At 36.7% G+C, this 22,148-nt stretch overlaps 2 protein-coding genes across 2 annotated transcripts; both read left to right on the top strand.

Moving 5' to 3' along the window:
* Window positions 1-4,626: 4,626 nt before the first annotated feature.
* On the top strand, window positions 4,627-14,280 carry LOC115621847 (aminopeptidase N-like). Its single transcript, XM_030515659.1, has 6 exons — window positions 4,627-4,686; window positions 9,113-9,570; window positions 10,829-10,984; window positions 11,047-12,454; window positions 13,316-13,836; window positions 13,905-14,280. Exons 2-6 carry the CDS (start codon window positions 9,116-9,118, stop codon window positions 14,131-14,133), a joined length of 2,769 nt encoding a protein of 922 aa, XP_030371519.1. The 5' UTR covers window positions 4,627-4,686; window positions 9,113-9,115; the 3' UTR covers window positions 14,134-14,280.
* Window positions 14,281-14,497: 217 nt separating this feature from the next.
* Window positions 14,498-21,646, top strand: LOC115620621 (aminopeptidase N-like). Its single transcript, XM_030513947.1, has 7 exons — window positions 14,498-15,103; window positions 15,857-16,012; window positions 16,074-16,473; window positions 16,531-16,794; window positions 19,058-19,810; window positions 20,312-20,829; window positions 21,255-21,646. The coding sequence occupies exons 1-7, from the start codon at window positions 14,646-14,648 to the stop codon at window positions 21,517-21,519; spliced, it is 2,814 nt and encodes a 937-aa protein (XP_030369807.1). The 5' UTR covers window positions 14,498-14,645; the 3' UTR covers window positions 21,520-21,646.
* Window positions 21,647-22,148: the final 502 nt, after the last annotated feature.

The following is a 22,148-nucleotide window of genomic DNA, read 5'->3' as shown; positions in this document are numbered from 1 at the left end:
TTAAGCCACAGAACTGAAAAAAAAAGTCCAACTTTTTTATTGCATTTGGTAAAAAGCTGCAAACGCTTGAGGGGCAGAACGAGCCAGTTGTTAAAAATGATGAGAAAGAGCCGTCATCTTTATATTTTCAGCTGGATTTTGCTTCCGCCCTGTTTGAACTTGGCGCCAACAAAGCCAAGACCAAATGCACCAGTTCCGGTTCGTCAACAGAGCCAGTGGCAAATACGTCGTGACACAAGCTGACTGGCACAGAACATTAGCAAATGCACTGCTTGACTGTTAGAAATGAGGTTGCCAGACTGAGGAATGGGAAACTTAATTTAAAAAAGCCTTTTGCCCTCTTTTTGTTAAATCGTGCCATAAATGGAAGAAATATTACAAAATAATTTATTTACTGTGATAATTAAACAAAAAATGGGTGATATAATAAGCTTAAATACTATTTCAAAAAGCAATTCAAGCAGGAGCTTAAAAAAAAGTTACGGCATTTATGAATTGTTACTTTCTTAGCTCCAGCAGCTTACGTAAAACAAAGTTAAAACCACTCACAATAGCTTAAAATACTTTATGATAATTGAATTCCATTAGGCTTTTGAGATATTGTGATTGTCTCAGAAATTCTATTTCGGTCTAACAATTCGAAAACAAATTACCAGACAGTCAATCTACTATCTTTAGGGTGACTTCTAAGCCATTCTTTAAGTATTTTAACGACTTTCCTATAACTAACGATGGACTGCATCCAATAGTGATTACAGAAAACACAAAAAAAAATCAAACGCTGAACATTTCTCATACAGTCTGAGTAAGTCTGCCGCACGACTTGTTGTAAGCTCTGAAACATGAAACCGTGCACCAAACCCAACATAACGTAATCCTCTCCGATAACAGATCTGCGCACATTGTTTGCGGCCAAGCTGTAGAGCTTAAGTCTGCACCTACTCTGCAAATCTGCGGCGCAACGTAATCAAATTGTTCATTTTTAAAAAAGAAATTAGAAAGAGATGTGATTCATGCTTTTTCGGGCAACCTTTTAGATGAATACTTTTTTAATATTCATATTAAGAATCATTGCTACAAATATTAATGTACTCCGTCGCCATTTAGTCGAAGCACTGTTCTTGTGTTGAGTGCCGGGTGTGTAGATTGCTTTGTCCTTTGATGTCGTTCCTTCCTAAGTATCCTTCCTAAGTATCGTTATGGATGAAATCCTTTCCTTTACAAACTCTCTAAAAGGCAAATAAATCTTCTCCTACCGATTTGAACAGTCCCTTTTTGATTAATTATCTATTAATAATTCTCTGTTTAATTCCTCTGATAACTTTTGTATTGGGATTATAATTCCTAAGAAAGCTTATGCCATTTATTTTCCCAATTGAAGGTGTTTTTTCTTAAATACCGTAATTATAGCCTTTTGAACGGTTAGCCATCACTTCCCAGCTGCGCCATCTGCCGGTAGCGAGGAGAACACGAGCCATGCGAATCAAGTGGTAGGAAATACTGAATGTTCCCAATCGATCTGATTCTCAAAAAAACAAAAAAAAAAAAAAAAAAACATCGACTTGCTTCAATTTCTTCAATCTATTTAACTGTATTGTATAAGTTTAATTTATATCTCATATTTATTTCTGAGAACAATTAAAGATGGGTGGAAAAATTTGTAGAATTTAAGATTTATGATTACTCGATTTTGTTGTAGCCCTTGATAGACCAACATATTAATAATATATTCACATTTTATAAGTTAATTTTTACGTGTTAATTAAAAACACAGCCCCCCTCTGCGTCCTGTCCTAATTGAACGCATTTAACGCTTCAGTATCTAACTTATTACGTACGTCTATTAAAATTTTGTAATCCAAATTAATTGAGTATGCTAAATGCAAAACAAAAGTATAGAAATATATATAGTTATGTGTGCTACCTTTAACATGTGCAGCTTTAGAATTGTAGTATTAACGGGGAAAAATATTAAAAAATCATACCGGAACCGAAACTATATAAGCTTAAACCTACTAACCTTGTTAGTATCAATTGCATATAAGTGAGCATTATTTATTTCCGAACCCGCTCTACCTTTTTGAAAAAAAGAAATAATTTATCGGTCTTTAAAAAGCAATTGTTCTGTATTTCTAAACCTCAACCCGCTAATATCTAGGAAATAAATCTGTTCAGCACCAAAGACGCTTAGCTTCCCGTAGATATATTGCATGATTTAATTATTTTATTTTATTTAAATTTAGCATAAAATGCAATAAAAAGTAGTCGCATTAGGGTTTAATTTAAAATACAATTACAACTAAAAAATAACAATTTCAAATATGGAATCTGCAATAAATAAGCTTCCCATATAAAAAATAGACCCATTTCCAAGAATTGTTATTTTTTAGAAAGCAACAAAATTAAGATAAGCAATGCCAAGAACGCCCTTTGAGTTAATTAAGCGAACCCTTTTTTCCCCCACTAGAGCATAAGTGCGAGCAATTTAAAATATAATTACAATAAAAAAATATAGTATATATTGTTAGTTTGTAGAATGCAATCTCATCAGAATATGCAATAAATAAGCTTCCAATATAAAAAATAGACCCAAGAAAAATAGATCCAAAAATTGTTATTTCTTAGAAAACAACAAAATTAAGATAAACAATGTCAAGAACGCCCTTTGAGTTAATTAAATGAGCCCTTTTTCCCCAACTACAGCATAGGTTCCAGCAATTTAAAAGATAATTACAATCAAAAAAGATAGTATATATTGTTAGTTTGTAGAATGCAATCTCATCAGAATATGCAATAAATAAGCTTCCAATATAAAAAATAGACCCATTTCCAAGAATTGTTATTTCTTAGAAAGCAACAAAATTAAGATAAACAATGTCAAGAACGCCCTTTGAGTTAATTAAATGAACCCTTTTCCCCCCTCTAGAGCATAAGTTCCAGAAATTTAAAAGATAATTACAATCAAAAAATATAGTATATATTGTTAGTTTGTACAATGCAATCTCATCAGAATATGCAATAAATAAGCTTCCAATATAAAAAATAGACCCAAGAAAAATAGATCTAAAAATTGTTATTCCTTAGAAAACAACAAAATTAAGATAAACAATGTCAAGAACGCCCTTTGAGTTAATTAAATGAGCCCTTTTTCCCCAACTACAGCATAGGTTCCAGCAATTTAAAAGATAATTACAATCAAAAAAGATAGTATATATTGTTAGTTTGTAGAATGCAATCTCATCAGAATATGCAATAAATAAGCTTCCAATATAAAAAATAGACCCATTTCCAAGCATTGTTATTTCTTAGAAAGCAACAAAATTAAGATAAACAATGTCAAGAACGCCCTTTGAGTTAATTAAATGAACCCTTTTTCCCCAACTCGAGCATAAGTTCCAGCAATTTAAAAGATAATTACAATCAAAAAAGATATATTGTTAGTTTGTAGAATGCAATCTCATTAAAATATGCAATAAAAAAGCTTCCAATATAAAAAATAGACCCAAGAAAAATAGATCCAAAAATTGTTATTTCTTAGAAAGCAACAAAATTAAGAAAAACAATGTCAAGAACGCCCTTTGAGTTAATTAAGCGAACCCTTTTTCCCCAACTAGAGCATAAGTGCGAGCAATGCCAAAGCGATGGCCATAAAACCGGGACAAGTGGCCATCATTTGCGGTGTCGTAGGTGGATCTATGTTAGAGGGGAGGGGGGATAATCGCTTAAACCAAACCAATGCACAAAGTCGTAACGACACCCAAGAAATGATTGCAACACGCTAGTAACCAGAACAGAAGGAAGGCACACACACTGAGCCTGGGCTCGCTGGTTGCGGCCAACCGCTGTGTTTTGTATCGTTTGAGTGGCTTGGCCCGTGGGGGTGGGGTGTGGGAGGTGGTAGGTGGCGGCCAATAACAGCGGTGGCCCAACACGGGCCCGCTCATAAATCGCATTAAGCTGGTGGAGGTGGTGGTGGCGGTTGTGGTTCTGATTGGAGTATAAATCGCCTGCTGAGCGACGGCTGATGTTTGTTTCTTTTATTGTTTATCTGCTGCTCTTGGCTCCCAAGTGCTGCGAAACGGGTTAAGCAGCAGAATTAAGGTCAAAAATATGTTGGCGTCGCGCACAGAACAACAACAACAACAGCAGCAGCAAAAAAAAGCACGCGCCTTTGTATATATGTGTGTGTGTGTGTGCAGGGAAATTCAAAATCGCGCATACGCCGCATAAGCCAGGCCATTATTTAATTGCAGGCGACAGCGTAGTGTCCGTCATATATGTGCTAGTGTGTGTGTGTGCGTGTGCGTGTGTGTGTGTGTGATAAATGGCAGCCATCTCCGAAGCTTCCACTGCGCCGACGCACGAATCGTTTAAGCCGCCATCGCCGCCGCTGTTTCAATATTTTCTTTTTTTTCTTTTTTTGTTTTCGCATTCTGCTCGTCTCCGCTGTCGTTTACAAGCATATACTATGTGTGTACATATATTGTTTGTCTCTCCGGTTATTTATATGCATACATGTGTGCGTATGTCTGTGTGTGTGTGTGTGCAAGTGTGTGCAAGTGTGTGCTTGCCGGGCCTATAAGATACAAGCGCTACGCTCAGAAAACTTCAGATTGGCGGCGACCGTCATACTGGTCGCATTCGTCTTTGGATTATTCCGTCTATTGCTGCTGTCAACTCGCCTCGGTTAGTGTTCCATTAAGTAGTGTTGGCCTTTACATACTTACTGAGTGTGTCAAGTGGCTGCTGCGGCTGCATGGCCCGAGCTGTTATATAAAATTTAAAACAACCAAGTGCAACAAAGTACAAAAACAAGTTCAAAACTTAACAAACAAACTGTGTATGTGTATGTGTGCATGATAAATTTAGTTACCAAAAAGTTAACAGGAAAAAGTTTTTAAACTTCCAAACAGTAAACAGCTCAGATATATAGTGAACCGACCTTGTGTGACGCGTTAAAATGCAAACCTAAAATATTGACAGTAATTCCAATAGTCATTTATGGCATTAGTTAGTTAGTTACAGATATCAGCAATGTATCGTGAATCTACAGCCCAATATTGATGGGCTTGCACTAAATATTGCTCTCAATAATTATATTTATGAGACGTTGCCAGCACAGTCATCTACAAGCATATATCAATGTGTTTGTAGGCGTAACAATCAATTTCTATATACATTTTACTAGAGCCATGCATGAACACAATAAACTTCAAACAGTTTGACGATATAGCAAATCATATGAATCTATTTAACGAGGAGTTTGTTTATATTCTAACAACTATGACAAAAGTTCGAATCATATGTGCATCGTCGTTCCTAAACAATATATTTATGATGTACATATATTAAAGCATTTTTATTCAAGCTCTACAGTTCTATAATTTTTTTAAATATTTGCTATTTAGCCATTAAGTCCAAGCTCAGCATTAACTGAATCATTGAATCACTCACTTTTCGGGTGTTGAATGTTAAATGTGTTTTTCAGAAAATTTTTCATACAAGCTTAGATGCCCGATTTCCTTCTTTAGAGGTCGAAGTTTTCAATTGTAAAAGAAAAGTTGTGTCTAGATTGCAGCTTCCCATCTCTTAGGGTTTGGAGTATGTATTTATATATAAAAAGTGACATATTGTAGTAGTTTAAATTGTTTATGTTTATCATGCGAATTATATATGAATCGTTGAGCCAATGTTGAACTGAGCTTCTGACTTCATTCGACAGAGTTGAACTTCAGACGCAGTATAAATTAATTATATGAATATTTATCATATTAGTCATAAATGATTTAAAAATGCCTCAAGATTAGCATTTTATTTTCAAATACTTTATGTGCATCTTTTTATATCTCTTTTAGCAATGAAAACTAAGAAAGAGAAAGTCAATTCTACCATAGAGTATTTAGAAAAGATGAACCACACGATATGACATGCAGACAGCAAAAAGATAATTAATAGTGTCGTAGAAAAACCAGACAGTAATATTCATATCTTATGCACAATGATTTTTAAAGTCATGTGACAGCATGAGTTAAAATCAGAATCACTGATTCATACTTGATTCATTACATCCAATGTTTGAAAAAACTTAGGAAGAGTATCAATGATTCTGAGAATTGTATGTTGAATTGGACTTAATTTGAAAGTTTTACCTAAAGAGTGAAAAACTTTATGTTCGGCTTTTATTACAATTTATAAACAATTACTTCAATTTTTTACACTAAAAAGTATTCATATACACATTTATGAATTCGCCCCTGCAAGACTCGCCTATCACATTTGTTTTCCATTAAAGGTTTTTAAAAGTGTTAAGTTCAATTGAAAAATGTTATATCAGAGCCAATTAAAGGCACGGTACAAAGAAAATATTTCCTATAGGCGTTTTAATATAAAGAAATAGCTTTCGCAAATTGCTGTTGACGTTATATTCAAATTTATTGAATGACAATCGATCAATATACACGTACTCGTATATAGAATGGATCTCATGCAATCTATGGGACATTTCATCTGCATTGCAAAAGGCCGAAACTTATTCCAGTTCCACATATACGCATACGATCATGCAAATTAAAGGTCACTGACCATCTTCATCTTAATATCCGAATCCAGAATGACTGCGACGGCAAAAATCTCTCTGCCAGCAGCCGCCAATGAGGCAATGACTTGCGCATAAATAAATATTTAAAAGCTGAGAAAAACGAGTTGGAGTTGCATTAGACGGAGGTCTGGAACGATCTCTGAGCTGATGTGTGTGTGTGTGTGTGCCTGTGTGTGTGATCTGAAGCTAGAAAATCCAGTCTTCCTGCCTGTTACGCTTGATTCCTAGTTCAGCGAAGAATGAGAAGGAGAATTGAAGAATACAGCAAAAAGTCTATCATCTGTCTTTGGGTCTTTTTCGAATTTTTTCTATCTAGCTATATTTTCATTTATCTATATACATATGTACATATCTGCTTAGTTGGCAGATTATTTAGTTAGTCTCTCAAACTGAGGATCTCAATATCCTTTTAAACATATGTATTGTTAACTATCTACTACTACCTCCTGCCTATCTTAGACAAATCTTCTTTGTTCTTATCTCAATTTTCTGACTCATCTATCATCTTACTTGCCATTTACATATCTAACTAACTATCTTTTTAACTAATTATCTTAGATAGATATCTTTTCTATCAAGCTGCGTTCTATCGTTTTATCTAAATATCTATCTGCCTATCTATCTGTCTAACTATATATTTACTTATATTTCTAGCCAAATATCTACCTATCTATCCATGTATAATATATAAATTATACCGTATAATTTGCTTAGCTGCCCCGATGCTTAGCTGCATCGGCAAGTTAAGTAATGCTGGAGAAACAACAATGTTTACCCACATCGATGTTTCGATGTTTTTCGGGGAAGAACATCGATTTATCGATGCATCTAACTTCTATTAACGAATTTTTTATTAAACATAGGGAACTTAATTTTGATTTGTCATATTATTTAAAGCTAAGGTTTTGTATTAAATACAAAAGGTTTCAAAACAAACGATATTTGCACAAATTCAAAGAATATAACAAAAACCAAGGAAAATATAACATACAAAAATAAAAATTCAGTGGTGGACAACTAGTAAAGAACATCGAACATCGAACATCGGGAATAAAATACCGATGTCTAAGAAAACGATCATATCATCGATGTATCGATGCTACATCGGCTGTCTTTTTTTGTCATTTTCTATGAACATTAAGAGTGTTAGCTGCGCCATCTATGAAACATTTTTTCAAATAAGGTAGTCTCCCTATATATTCAGTATAGAATGGCAATGTGTACATATTTTATTACAGCCGTTTATTGTTTTGATCGTGAGTTTTGTCTTTCAGTGTATACATAAAATATGTTCATAATTAATTGTTAAATTATAAATCGGGTAAAACCCGGCACGTAATTGGAGGAACAAATTACTGCAGCTGGACAATTGAGATCAACAATTAACAATATTATTAAAAAGCAAGCCGAAAACCAAGTCACAATACTGTAGAAGGCTGTGAAAATATTAAATTATCAAAAGGCATGAACATTATTCGTACTGCATTTTTCTGTGTGTTTTTTTAATTATCCTTAAGCCCATATATTTATACATATATGTGTATCAATCTATCTCCAAATTAGTAGATCATCTATCTAACCAAATACATATATTTGTAGCACAGCGTTTTTTTACGCAAGTTTTCATTTCAAATCTTGCAGACTAGTCTATAATGCTTTAGTTTGTAGCGCAGAAGGTTTCAAAACTTCGGACATTGTGTGTGCTTTTAATTTCTGCTTCTAAGACTCTCTTGAGACTTTGGGAAGTCCAATTCTCAAAAGAACAGGTTTTGTAGAATGAACTTTTGGCGAGTAAGTGTGACTATATAGACGAGGCCATTAAATGTTAAATTGGCATTGCAAATCATTATATAGTTATAAGCATATATAGTAAGGTATACTCGTATATGTAGAATATTCTGCTTCAGTCTCACTCTCATGCCAAGACCTTAACAACTTATATGTACAAGTATATTCTCTATATTCTGGGGCAATACTCGATTTCAGACACGTTTGTTGTTGTTCTTTCTTGTTATTAACAGCGTGCACGTGACTGAAATCGGCTTTTTGCCAAGAATAAGCAACCTGTTATGAAGATATATATGTACAAGTACAATATGTGTGTGTGTAGCGCAGAGCTTGAAATTGATTGTTAACGCAAAGTAAATTATATTAAATGCACACCAAATAAAAGTAAATCAATATGTAAATAACGAGCACTTCAGAGGCAGCAACATTAAATCAAGTCTCATTGTCCCAGACCTTAATACGTGTATGCCCTGCCTGAGCAGCTCAAATCGTGGCAAGCTTTAAGGTTTCAACCCAACCGCCCGCACAACTAATTTGCATAAAACAACAACAATAACAACAAATGAGAGAAGCTAAAAAAAAAGTGAAACGCACGCAGGCAGCAATGAGCTCGATGGAGCTTTAAAATAATTGAAAACATAATTTAGTTAATTGCAGTTACGTTTTTAATTGCATTACTTATTGCGGCTTCCGCTCACCATTAACGGCTGTTGTTGACCTTTACAGTTAATGGCGATCAGTATGCAGCTACTTGTGCTGCTCTTGACCTTTCTGGTGGCGGCGACAGCGGTCAGCTACAACCACTACCGCCTGCCCACTTCACTGCGCCCCCAGAAATATAATTTGCGGGTGCTCACCCAATTGGAGGATCCCGCGAACTTGCGCTTTGAGGGCGATGTCACCATACTGATCGAGGCTCTGGAGGATACCAAGAACATAACGCTGCATGCCAAGAATCTCACCATTGACGAGTCACTGATTAAGCTGCGCGAGATCAATGGCGATCGACAGATATGCATCGCCTCCACCGAGGTGAATACTGTCCATGATTTCTATATAATGCACACGTGCCAGGAATTGTTAGCGGGCAGTACCTTTGAGCTGACACTTCCGTTCAATTCTGAGCTAAATCGTCAGCTAGAGGGCTACTACAGGAGCTCCTATCAGGATGCTAATGAGACGAGGTAAGCAATTTAAACTAAAAATATCACTAAGCAATCATTTTCAGAAAATATAAAAGGTTTCACGTAGTTAAACAAATTATTTTAAGTTCTTAAGCTTTTTTTCCTTTGGTTAACTAGATTTTTACCAACTCCAATTTAGAAATGTAAAGAACATAAGAGTTCTCTTTCTTTGCCATTGAAATTCTTCATATCTGCGGAAGAATCTGGTTTACTCCGCACTGACTAAAAGGACTTTGGCTACCGATCTCATCTAGCCAGGGCTTTAAATTAGTGTTAAGGCTAAAGCATCAAGCTGCACTTATTTCTACTATACTTATTATACAATCCCTATTTCAATTTGTAGTTTTCTGGCAAATTTATTTTGCAAGCCTCTCTTACGAATTCATAAACTTATTGAGTTTAGTTCTGCTTCCTTTTTCAAGTCTTGATTTCAACTCGTTGCAGGCCTCCTCAATGCTCTTCTTCATAAATTGACTCACAGTCATATTTTTTTCGGGAATTCCCAATTTCACAAATTGACACTGAGGAGCATATTTGGAATGCTCTATCCAGGGGTCATCCTCGAAGTCCCAACTCTCCAGAGTGATTCCACATACAAAACATGTGGCATTGTCCTTCCTCAGTTCTTGTCCAGTAAAAGCCCGCCTCAGCCATCTTTTCTTTGCAACAGGAAGACTTAGCAGGAAGGGCCCAGCCTTTGAAGCTGCTAAAGCGATATTTCTCCAGTAGCTTAAGCTCACAAAATGGCGTCATCTGTTGCTCAACGATCTCAGTTCTAGATTCCATGTCTAAAAATTTACTTTTTGAGATTTCATTTTGCTGAATTTTCTATGCCACTAAGTTTAAAAGCAAAGATCAGCACAAAACTAAAACAATTCTAACAACTGGGAAGGATTTCCTTTTATAAATCTAATCTAATAAAAACTAAGCTTGAGTTAGGAAAATAAAGCTGTCTAATTGGTAATCGAGTGCTTTAGGCGCTGCCTGGTTATTGGAGTATATGAAAATCGGTATTCGGCCTACAATGATGGGGATGGCGAGAGGCTTTGAAGCCTTTTGTATTAAGCCTGAGGCAGACAGAGAGCGTCATCTCCAGGTTCGAGTAGTTGACATCAGATAGCTTAAGAAATTATATTTATTTTACAACATAATTGTAAAGATCGCTTAGTTCTTACTATATACAAAGCGAAAGTAACCCGGTCCTTTGCTTCTTCGAAAGAGATCAACCATACCTTACTGTATCCTAATTCAACTCCAGGTGGCTATCCATTACACAATTCGAGCCAGCATCCGCACGTTTGGCCTTCCCCTGCTTTGATGAGCCCAACTTCAAGGCACCATTTGTCGTCACCTTGGGCTACCATAAGAAGTACATTGGTCTGAGCAACATGCCTGTTAAGGAAACCAAAACACAGTAAGTTCAACTGGCATATAGATGTCGTTGGCACGAAACTTAGAAAACAAGTCTAATTACAGTGAATCCATTGCTGACTATGTGTGGTGCGAGTTTGAAGAGTCGGTGCCCATGTCAACCTATCTGGTTGCCTATTCTGTGAACGACTTCAGCCATAAGCCATCGACACTCCCGAACAGCACACTCTTCCGCACCTGGGCACGCCCCAATGCCATTCAACAGTGCGACTATGCAGCCGAGTTCGGTCCCCAGGTGTTGAATTACTATGAGGAGCTGTTCGGCATTAAGTTCCCGTTGCCGAAAATCGATCAAATAGCCATTCCAGATTTTAGTGCCGGAGCTATGGAGAATTGGGGCTTGGTCACCTATCGTGAGATTGCTTTGCTCCACTCGGACGCCCACTCGTCCTTGGTGGACAAGCAGCGTGTGGCATCGGTCATAGCCCATGAATTGGCCCATCAATGGTTCGGTAATCTGGTGACCATGAAATGGTGGACAGATCTGTGGCTCAACGAGGGCTTCGCCACCTACGTTGCCAGCTTGGGTGTGGAGAAAATAAATCCAGAATGGCGCTACCTGGAGAAGGAGTCGTTGAACAATCTGCTTACAATATTCCGTAAAGATGCTCTAGAGAGCAGTCACCCAATCTCGCGGCCTATTCAAGAGGTTGCTGAAATATCGGAGAGTTTCGACTCCATCTCTTATCAGAAGGGTTCCACGGTGCTGCGCATGATGCACATGTTCTTGGGTGAGGACTCCTTCCGATCGGGCCTGCAGAGCTATTTGCAAGAGTACTCCTACAATAATGCCGATCAGGACAATCTTTGGGAGTCCCTTACAGAAGCTGCTCACAAATACCGCGCTCTGCCCAAAAGTTACGACATCAAATCGATTATGGATTCCTGGACATTACAAACAGGATATCCTGTCATCAATGTCACACGTAACTATAAAGCCAACAGCGCAAAATTGAGCCAGGAGCGCTATTTTTTGAACACCCAGATTTCTCGGGCCCATCGGAACAACTGTTGGTGGGTGCCTCTGAGCTATACCTCACAGTCAGAGTCAGACTTCCAGAATACCGCCCCCAAGGCTTGGCTGGAGTGCGGCAAAGCGGGCGAAACGCTACCCAAGACCATAGAAAATATGCCGAACGAGAATGAGTGGGTCATCTTCAACACCCAGGTAACATCGCTCTACAAAGTGAACTACGACGAACAGAACTGGAAGCTGCTCATTGAGACACTCACCAATGGCGAATTCGAACGAATTCACGTCATCAACAGAGCACAACTCATCAATGATGCCCTCTATCTGGCCTGGACCGGCGAACAGGACTATGAGATAGCGATGCGTCTGATCGAGTATCTGCAACGGGAACGCGAATATTTACCTTGGAAGTCGGCTTTCGAAAACCTGAAGCGTGTGGGTCGCATTGTGCGACAGACGCCCGACTTTGAGTTCTTCAAGGTGAGTTGATGTTGGGATCTCCATTGCCGATAAATCGATATTTGAGAAACAGCAATTGTAATCAGAGATTTAATTAGAAAGCAATCCAATTGCGGATCATATCGACGGATAGTGGTTTATGAATTTTGAACGGGAACCGTTTCTTTCTCTATTCCTATTTCGAGACTCATGTTCTATCCAACGTTGGTTAACAGGTTCGGAGAATAATCATATCATAATTAACTAAATCTGGAGTTGGCTTTGAATCCGATTAGATCCAATACAGTTCTATCCAACGTTGGTTAACAGGTTCGGAGAATACTCATATCATATTTAACTACATCTGGAGTTGGTTTTGAACCCAATTACCAATCTTCTCAAAACCGGATAAAAATTGGCTAAAAATATTCCTAAAACACCTTTGAACCGGGGTGTAAGCCGCTATATTCGAATAGGCTCACAGGCCTAAAATATATCAATTAAATTTGTAAAGATTAATACATTATTTAAAAAGTTATTCAATAGTTCCAGTTCTCCAAAACCAGTTCTAGGTTTCTTCAAATTTCTCTTCAATTTATGAGTGCCATGTGAATTCCTGATTGCAATAAAAAACTCGAAGACTATCTTATCGATATTATCGTACATACTTGTATCCACTTATATAGCCATGCCTTTACCTCTCTAGACGTAATCACAACCTGAAACCTCTAATTCTCATTTATTTTGTAACAAATCGATTTATTTTGCACACATTTCGGCCTGAAAGTTGTTTTTTGCCGTAAGTTTAAGCATTGCACAATTGGCCATATACCTTTCACGTTTTGCTCGAGTCCCCGAGAACAGGTTCAATTAACGTATTTCCCTCTACCCTCCACAAAACAGCGTTACATGCGAAAACTGATTACGCCCATTTACCTGCACTTGGGCGGTCTGAACGACACATTCGCCAGCATAGAGCAACAGGATGACATATTGCTGAAAACTTTGGTGGCCAACTGGGCGTGTCAGTATCAGGTTGAGGACTGTGTGCCACATGCCCAGGAGTATTTCCGTGAATGGCGCGAATCGCCCAATCCGGATGAAACGAATCCGGTGCCGATAAATCTACGGAACACCGTCTATTGTACGTCCGTGCGGAATGGTAACGAGGACGACTGGCAGTTCCTGTGGACACGCTACAAGAAATCAAATGTGGCCGCTGAGAAGCGCTCCATTCTCACATCGCTGGGTTGTTCGCGGGAGGTCTGGTTGCTCCAAAGATTCCTGGAGTTGGCTTACGATCCAACCGATGCCATACGTAAGCAGGACTCTATGTGGGCCTTCCAGGCGGTGGCTTCCAATGAGATCGGTTTCCATTTGGCCAAGAACTATTTCATGGCCAATGTCGACTCGCTCTATAAATTGTGAGTAGCAATTGTCTGAGATTTTGACAGCCAAACCATATATAATCCCGTCTTTCCTTTCATTAAAGCTACCATCCAATTACTAAGGATATGTCGCGACTGCTGCCTCCGCTCTCAGAGCAGATAATCAGCCAAAGCGATTTTGACAATTTCAAGGCTTTCATCAAAGAGAACCGGAAATCGCTAAAGGGTCTGGACCAAGCCCTACAGCAAACCCTCGAGACCATTCTGACCAATGTGCAATGGAAGGAGCGCAACTATCATCAGTTGACACGCTCCATTCAGCTGCTGCTCTAGGTCCTGCGACCAGCCAGGGCCACTGAGTTGCCACCAATCTCATTTCTGCATTTTCAACACTGCACACCAGCTCATTCAAAATTGTTTAAATATAGGAAAGATGTACATTTAAATGTTCCGAATAAACTAACTATATAGTACCAACTACTTGTAGACACGTATTTGTAGCAGACATTTGAGGTCTACGAAGCCGAGCCTTTTAGACTGCACCTTCCTCTTCTTTAAATACATTATGGCCATTGTAACAGATGGGTTGAGAGTTTTCTAATTATTGCAAATCCGCTGATAAGAAATGGGTATAAATAAGCAGCTTGCGACGCTCTCCGTTTAGTCAAATTTTGAGACTGGAGTAGTGTGAAGTGCAAGTGCTTAGTATCTCAGCAGAAGAAGTGAACAATTTGTAGCTGAACTACAAAGGATTAACGAGGATTACAAAACACACCCATTGCCCTTTCGGTGAAAACCATGTGCCACTGAACTTAGAAATTAAATTTTTTGTGATCTTTACCAACATGTCCTTGCAAAGGCTTTCCATTTTATTAGCCATTTTGTGTGGCTATTGTGATGCCCAATATACACACTACCGTCTACCGAAGGCTGTGAAACCCCTGACCTATAATGTCGAGATCAAAACTAATTTAGAAGATCCCGCAAATTTGAATTTTACTGGCGAAGTTCAAATAGATTTTGTAGCTTTAAGCGGTGCCGGTAATAATATAACACTGCATGCTGCCAAATATCAAATCGATCCGACACTAACGATCTTAATAAATCAGGAAAACAGCGAAATAATTAAAATTTCCGATACACAAACTCATAGTCAATATGAGTTTTATATTCTGAATTTGGAAAAGAAACTAGAGCCGGGAGTGAAATACAAGCTTGCGCTTACATTTTCGGGAAAATTAAGTCAGGAGAAGGAGGGTTACTTCGTAAATACATATAAGGATCATGTTACTAATGAAACCAAGTAAGTATTACCAACGCAGTTAAGCTATTGGCAAACAACAGTACCGAAGGCGGGTTCATTTTAGTTTTAATATTTGATGAAAGAGTACTAAGTATTTTTACTTTAATTACAATTTTAAAAATCTCTGTTCTCTTCTGTAGGCTTCGCCTTAGCGAAAGACTCCAATTTTATTATACTAGAGATCAAGGGCGTACGCAGCTTTTTCCAAAGGGGGGAGCCAAAAAATGTAAATTTTTAATTAAATAATGCACGATGAGTTAAAATAATAAATTATACATATAATGACTACAAAAACTTTAGCAAATCCAACTCAATTCTAATTTAAGGCGAAATAGTGCGACATAATAATGAATGTGTGGTCGACTTTATATTGCGAGATTTTTTTTTCGGGGGGTAACAGCCGCCGCCCTGGGTACGCCCTTGATAGAGATGGTTGAGTTATTAAGATTAAAGAATAAAAATCGTTAATATTAAGAAGAAATGTGAACCTATAATTTAAAAACCTCTGGCTGCTGTAGGAAGATAGCCCTGCTCTTCTGTAGGCTGTTCATCAGTGATTATTTTTTGAGTCCGTTCGATTTACTTCTCCTTCAATTTAACATCTTTGTTATGAAACACTCCAACTCAAGTATACTAGAGATGATTGAGTTGTTCAGCTTAAAGCATGGGAGAGTATACTTAGAAGTAAGAAGTAACGTATACCGAAAATCCCCCTATCCTCTGTCAAAAACAAACCACTAAAGATTTCTTTAGATACATGACTGCAACTCAGTTCCAACCCACTGCCGCGCGTTATGCTTTCCCTTGCTTTGACGAACCCGATCTAAAAGCAAATTTTACCATACGTCTGGTTCGTGACAAGAAATACACCGCATTATCCAATATGCCTCTACTGTATAACATTGCAGAGTAAGTATCACACATTATTTATGTATTCGCACACATTTTTGCTTAATCCATCGTTATACAGCCATAGCACTCCAGCCCTCGCTGTGACAACATTCGAGACAACAGTCCCAATGCCCACATATTTGGTGGCCTTTTCATTATCAGAAGACTTCAAACATACAATCACGATGAAAACAGATAATGGCATTGAATTTCGTACATGGACCCGTCCTGATCCCATACTATTGAAATCGGTTTCCTATGCCAATGCAATTGGCTTTAAGTTATTAATGTTTTACGAATATATGTTCAATATGAAATACCCTTTGCCCAAGGTCGATATGTTAGCAGTTCCTGGTTTTAATGGTGCCATGGAAAATTGGGGCTTAATTAAATTCAACGAACCTTTGATAGTGTACTCCTCAAAAGGTTCGATTGACCAAAAAATCGCTGTGGCCACAATCGTAGCGCACGAGGTCACGGTAAAATGAACTCGACCTAAATATATATTAGTAATTTGAAATCCTTTTTATCCTTAGCATCAATGGTTCGGAAATCTAGTCACTCTCAACTGGTGGTCAGATATTTGGCTAAACGAAGGCTTTGCCACTTACTTCAGTGGAGTAGGCCTCGAAAACGCCGATAAAAATCTGCACATACTTTCATTTAAGACCATAAGAAATCTACAGAACATGTTTAACTCGGATGCGCACAACGACACGGAGGCAGTATCGCGAAAGATCACTGAAGTCTCGGAAATTAGGGAGGCCTTTGACGATTTGTCGTACAAAAAGGGCGGTCTGGTAATAAAAATTATTTATGCGAGTATATAATATAAAGAAAGATGTCGGTGTAACATACTCATATATTTATTGTCTGTTCGTCTGTATCATTTATTTATTGACTGGTGAGCTAGAAAATAAATAAATGATATATAAGTAAATGGTAATAAGTAAATGGTAGATGAAAGATAGATGATATATTTATGGTAAATAGATGAGAGATAATAAATAGATGTTATGTTATCACATGTAGATAATAGATAGATGATATGCTATCGCATGTAGATAATAGATAGATGATATTCTATCATCATAAGTAAATGGTAGATGAAAGATAGATGATATATTTATGGTAAATAGATGAGAGATAATAAATAGATGTTATGTTATCACATGTAGATAATAGATAGATGATATGCTATCACATGTAGATAATAGATAGATGATATGCTATCATCATAAGTAAATGGTAGATGAAAGATAGATGATATATTTATGGTAAATAGATGAGAGATAATAAATAGATGTTATGTTATCACATGTAGATAATAGATAGATGATATGCTATCATCATAAGTAAATGGTAGATGAAAGTTAGATGATACATATATGGTAGGTGGATGATAGATAGTAAATAGATGTTATGCTATCACATGTAGATAATAGATAAATGATATGCTATCACATGTAGATAATAGATAGATGATATGCTATCATCATAAGTAAATGGTAGATGAAAGATAGATGTATGGTAAGTAGATGAGAGATAATAAATAGATACTATGTTATCACATGTAGATAATAGATAGATGATATGCTATCACATGTAGATAATAGATAGATGATATGCTATCATCATAAGTAAATGGTAGATGAAAGTTAGATGATACATATATGGTAGGTGGATGAGAGGTAATAATTAGATGCTATGTTATCACTTGTAGATAATAGATAAATGATATGCTATCACATGTAGATAATAGATAGATGATATGCTATCATCATAAGTAAATGGTAGATGAAAGTTAGATGATAGATATATGGTAGGTGGATGATAGATAATAAATAGATGTTATGTTATCACATGTAGATAATAGATAAATGATATGCTATCACATGTAGATAATAGATAGATGATATGCTATCATCATAAGTAAATGGTAGATGAAAGATAGATGTATGGTAAGTAGATGAGAGATAATAAATAGATACTATGTTATCACATGTAGATAATAGATAGATGATATGCTATCACATGTAGATAATAGATAGATGATATTCTATCATCATAAGTAAATGGTAGATGAAAGATAGATGATATATTTATGGTAAATAGATGAGAGATAATAAATAGATGTTATGTTATCACATGTAGATAATAGATAGATGATATGCTATCATCATAAGTAAATGGTAGATGAAAGATAGATGATAGATATATGGTCGGTGGATGATAGATAATAAATAGATGTTATGTTATCACATGTAGATAATAGATAGATGTTATGTTATCACATGCAGATAATAGATAGATGATATGCTATCATCATAAGTAAATGGTAGATGAAAGATAGATGATATATTTATGGTAAATAGATGAGAGATAATAAATAGATGTTATGTTATCACATGTAGATAATAGATAGATGATATGCTATCGCATGTAGATAATAGATAGATGATATTCTATCATCATAAGTAAATGGTAGATGAAAGATAGATGATATATTTATGGTAAATAGATGAGAGATAATAAATAGATGTTATGTTATCACATGTAGATAATAGATAGATGATATGCTATCACATGTAGATAATAGATAGATGATATGCTATCATCATAAGTAAATGGTAGATGAAAGATAGATGATATATTTATGGTAAATAGATGAGAGATAATAAATAGATGTTATGTTATCACATGTAGATAATAGATAGATGATATGCTATCACATGTAGATAATAGATAGATGATATTCTATCATCATAAGTAAATGGTAGATGAAAGATAGATTATAGATTTATGGTAAATAGATCAGAGATAATAAATAGATGTTATGTTATAACATGTAGATAATATATAGATGATATGCTATCATCATAAGTAAATGGTAGATGAAAGATAATAGATAATAGATAGATAGGGACAGTTAAATAATAACTCTCGTATTACATTGACATAGACCTGATAATGTTTAATTACAAATAATTTAAATCCAATCAGTGAGGTTTGATCATTGCTTATGGTAATTGTAATTGTTTTATTTTTGGTTTTTATACTCAGCTTTTGCGTATGCTCCACTATTTCATTGGGGACGCTAGTTTTATGGGCGGCTTACGCGAATATTTGGCCAAATATGCCTATCGTAATGCGGACAAGAATGATTTATGGAATACGCTCTCTGATAAGGCGCACAAGAATAAAGCGCTTCCGGAAAATATTCATTTGGCGACTATTATGGAGTCTTGGGTGTCCCAGCCAGGATATCCCATAATACATGTGGCCCGCAATTACGCAGATAATAAAACTATAGGTACTATAAATATCACCCAGGAGCGCTTCCTATACAATTCACAGACTACGAAACGTGACGATTGTTGGTGGATACCATTGTCGTATACCACATCTGCGGAGCTCAATTTTGAAAACACTATACCGAAACATTGGTTCCAATGCGACGGGTCCAAGAGGAGAACAATGGAAGTTAAAACAGAGGCCACTGAAAACGATTGGATATTATTCAACCTGCAAATGACTGGTTTCTATAAGATCAACTATGATATGAATAATTGGAAATTGCTTATAAGTACCCTGAATTCTGACAAATTTGAGAGCATACATACCCTCAATCGAGCACAACTCGTTGACGATGTCATGAAGCTGGCCTGGAACAATGTAATTGACTACTACACAGCGCTGGAATTGGTCTCCTATATGGGAAGGGAGCACGAATACGAGCCCTGGATGATGGCTATCTCCAACTTGGACAGCCTAAATACCATTCTCAGACACTCGTCGCAGTACGGGGAATTTGAGGTAAGCAGCAATAATTTTTATACCCTGTACCCGTAGGGTAAAAAGCTTATATTGGGCTTGTGCAAAGTATGTAACAGACAGACGGAAGCATCTCCGAGCCCATAAAGTATATATATTCTAAATCAGTATGACGAGAGAAATTGGACTAGACATGTCCGTCCGTCTGTCTGGATGAACGTAAGGATCTCAGAAACTATAAAAGCTAGAATAACCAAAGTTGGCATCCAGATTCTCCTAGATCCGAAAAAGGACGAGTTTATTTTATTTTTTGGAATTTTTTCCCCCGTCCCCCGCTACTGAATTTTGCCAATACTGTCCACATTTCAAAAGCTACATTAACCAAACTTTGCACACATAATCTATACACAACTCAATTCTGTTCAATTTCATTCGAATCGGTCAATTCCAAGAAAAGTTCTAAATAATAAATTTCTTTCGAGCTTTTCTCTACTGTAGCGTTCTCCCTTGTTTTATATAATAATTTCCATTCACCCATTTCAGTGGTACATCAAATATTTGATAACTCCCATCTACAAGCACCTTGATGGCATGAACAACAATTTGATGAAGCTGGGAACGCTTCAGAAAAAGCTGAAGATTCAGATTCTCGGCTGGGCCTGTTACCACAATGTTCTTGATTGTGCCGAAAGGGCAGCGGAAATGTTCGCGGTCTGGCGAAATAATCCGGAACCGGATAAGCAAAATCCAATACCGTTGGATATGCGTGCCACCGTCTACTGCACAGCCATACGAAATGGTAGAGATGATGACTGGAAATTCCTGTGGGAACGCTACACCATCTCTAAGGAGGCAGACGACCGCGTCGTTCTGCTGTCAAGTCTGGCTTGCACGAGCAAAGTGTGGCTGCTTCAGCGCCTCATCGAAGCTTTAATGCAAAACAATGGACCCATACCCGAAATCGATACACAGTTCGCATTGGAGTCCATTGCAAGTCAGACCATTGGTTTTCATCTAACCAAAGCTTATGTTATAGAATATTTTGCAAATGTTATGAAAAAGTAAGTAATACTGCCTACCCATCCAATTCAAGGCATGGTATATATAGCAACTTAGATTCCATAGAATTCAACCCTCATCTGGGCAAAAAGGGGGGCAATCTATTCTAACGTAAACAGTAATTTGCTGGGAGATCATTGAGTTTACAAACTGTTCAAATGTTTACAAGAACAAATATACATATATAGTATATACGAGTACGTATATATACTATATATAACATTAATCAGTACATCCAGCAGCTAATCCTTTACTCATAAGTTGAATAACAAAATGCTAGAATGTAAAGAAAGTGAATCCAAATTTGTGTACTTACAAGTATGATGTACATTTCAAATTAGTTACTTGGGAGTCAAAATCCACTTAGCTTTGGTTGGGTTGACAAAACAAAAAGAAATCATATTTGAACTTTTTCACCCACTGCCAGCAATACCCAAGAAAACGGTGAACTCACTCTGATGGGCACACTTTTGGATGTTGTGCTGCGCCGAATCGTAACTCCCGTTGACATGAAGAGCTTCAGTGAGTTGGTCCAAACTCACAAGAAGATAACTGGGGAGGAATCACTTATCTTGGAAGCAGGGGTCAAGGAGATGGCGGTTAAGGTGCATTGGCGAGTGGCGAATTCTATGAAAATATTTCAGGCGATCAAAAAGCTGAAACAGCGGGTCACCCCCAGTTCCACTGCATAATAATATGATTGGCAAGACCAGTAATCATTCATAAATATATATATATATAGTATGTATGTTGTATATTTAGTTATGCATGCTCTATATTGTTAATCAATAATAATAATAATCGTAATTGGAATTGAACTGCGCTGGTTTTCACAACTGTTTGTTCATCTCCTTACTTTTATGCGGATGTGTGTGTGTGTATGTGTGTTGGTGTTGGTGTATAAACATTTTTATTGCATGTGTGTGGGGGAGGGGGACTGAACTGTTTAATTACAATGTAAATAAATGTTTACTTGTAAATGTAAATGTTAATATCACTAAAGCAGCGCTCTTCAAAAACTAAATTATATATTTAAGTAGGTTGCGGTATTATACATACATATTTCATATTTTTTAATTACATACATAATTATATATAGTATATATTGTTTTTGTTGTTTTTTATTCCTTTTTCTGTACTTCTTTTGAATTGCCGTATGAAAATGTTAATAAAAACTGTGTACAACTATTTTGCGTTTAATAGCATTTTTCAGATCTGAGTTGAAAACTTTCATTTGCTTTTACTGGAGCGCGTGTGTGTGTTTATGAGTGTATGGGTATTATTTGTTTATGCATGGGTGTGTGAGTGTGTGTGCTCAAAC

The sequence above is a fragment of the Scaptodrosophila lebanonensis genome, unplaced genomic scaffold (assembly GCF_003285725.1).
Source record: "Scaptodrosophila lebanonensis strain 11010-0011.00,11010-0021.00 unplaced genomic scaffold, SlebRS2 tig00000024-arrow-pilon, whole genome shotgun sequence".
Taxonomy (NCBI): Eukaryota; Metazoa; Arthropoda; class Insecta; order Diptera; family Drosophilidae; genus Scaptodrosophila; species Scaptodrosophila lebanonensis.
The sequence above is the reverse complement of the archived record's forward strand: the minus strand, read 5'-3'. Positions and strand labels throughout refer to the sequence as shown.

Coding starts and splice junctions, on each gene's coding strand:
- LOC115621847 (XM_030515659.1), top strand. CDS start 9,116: ATGGCGATCAGTATGCAGCTACTTGTGCTGCTCTTGACCTTTCTGGTG. Junction 12,455..13,315: donor CCGACTTTGAGTTCTTCAAG/GTGAGTTGATGT, acceptor TCCACAAAACAG/CGTTACATGCGAAAACTGAT. Junction 13,837..13,904: donor GTCGACTCGCTCTATAAATT/GTGAGTAGCAAT, acceptor CTTTCATTAAAG/CTACCATCCAATTACTAAGG.
- LOC115620621 (XM_030513947.1), top strand. CDS start 14,646: ATGTCCTTGCAAAGGCTTTCCATTTTATTAGCCATTTTGTGTGGCTAT. Junction 15,104..15,856: donor CATGTTACTAATGAAACCAA/GTAAGTATTACC, acceptor AGATTTCTTTAG/ATACATGACTGCAACTCAGT. Junction 19,811..20,311: donor CGCAGTACGGGGAATTTGAG/GTAAGCAGCAAT, acceptor CACCCATTTCAG/TGGTACATCAAATATTTGAT.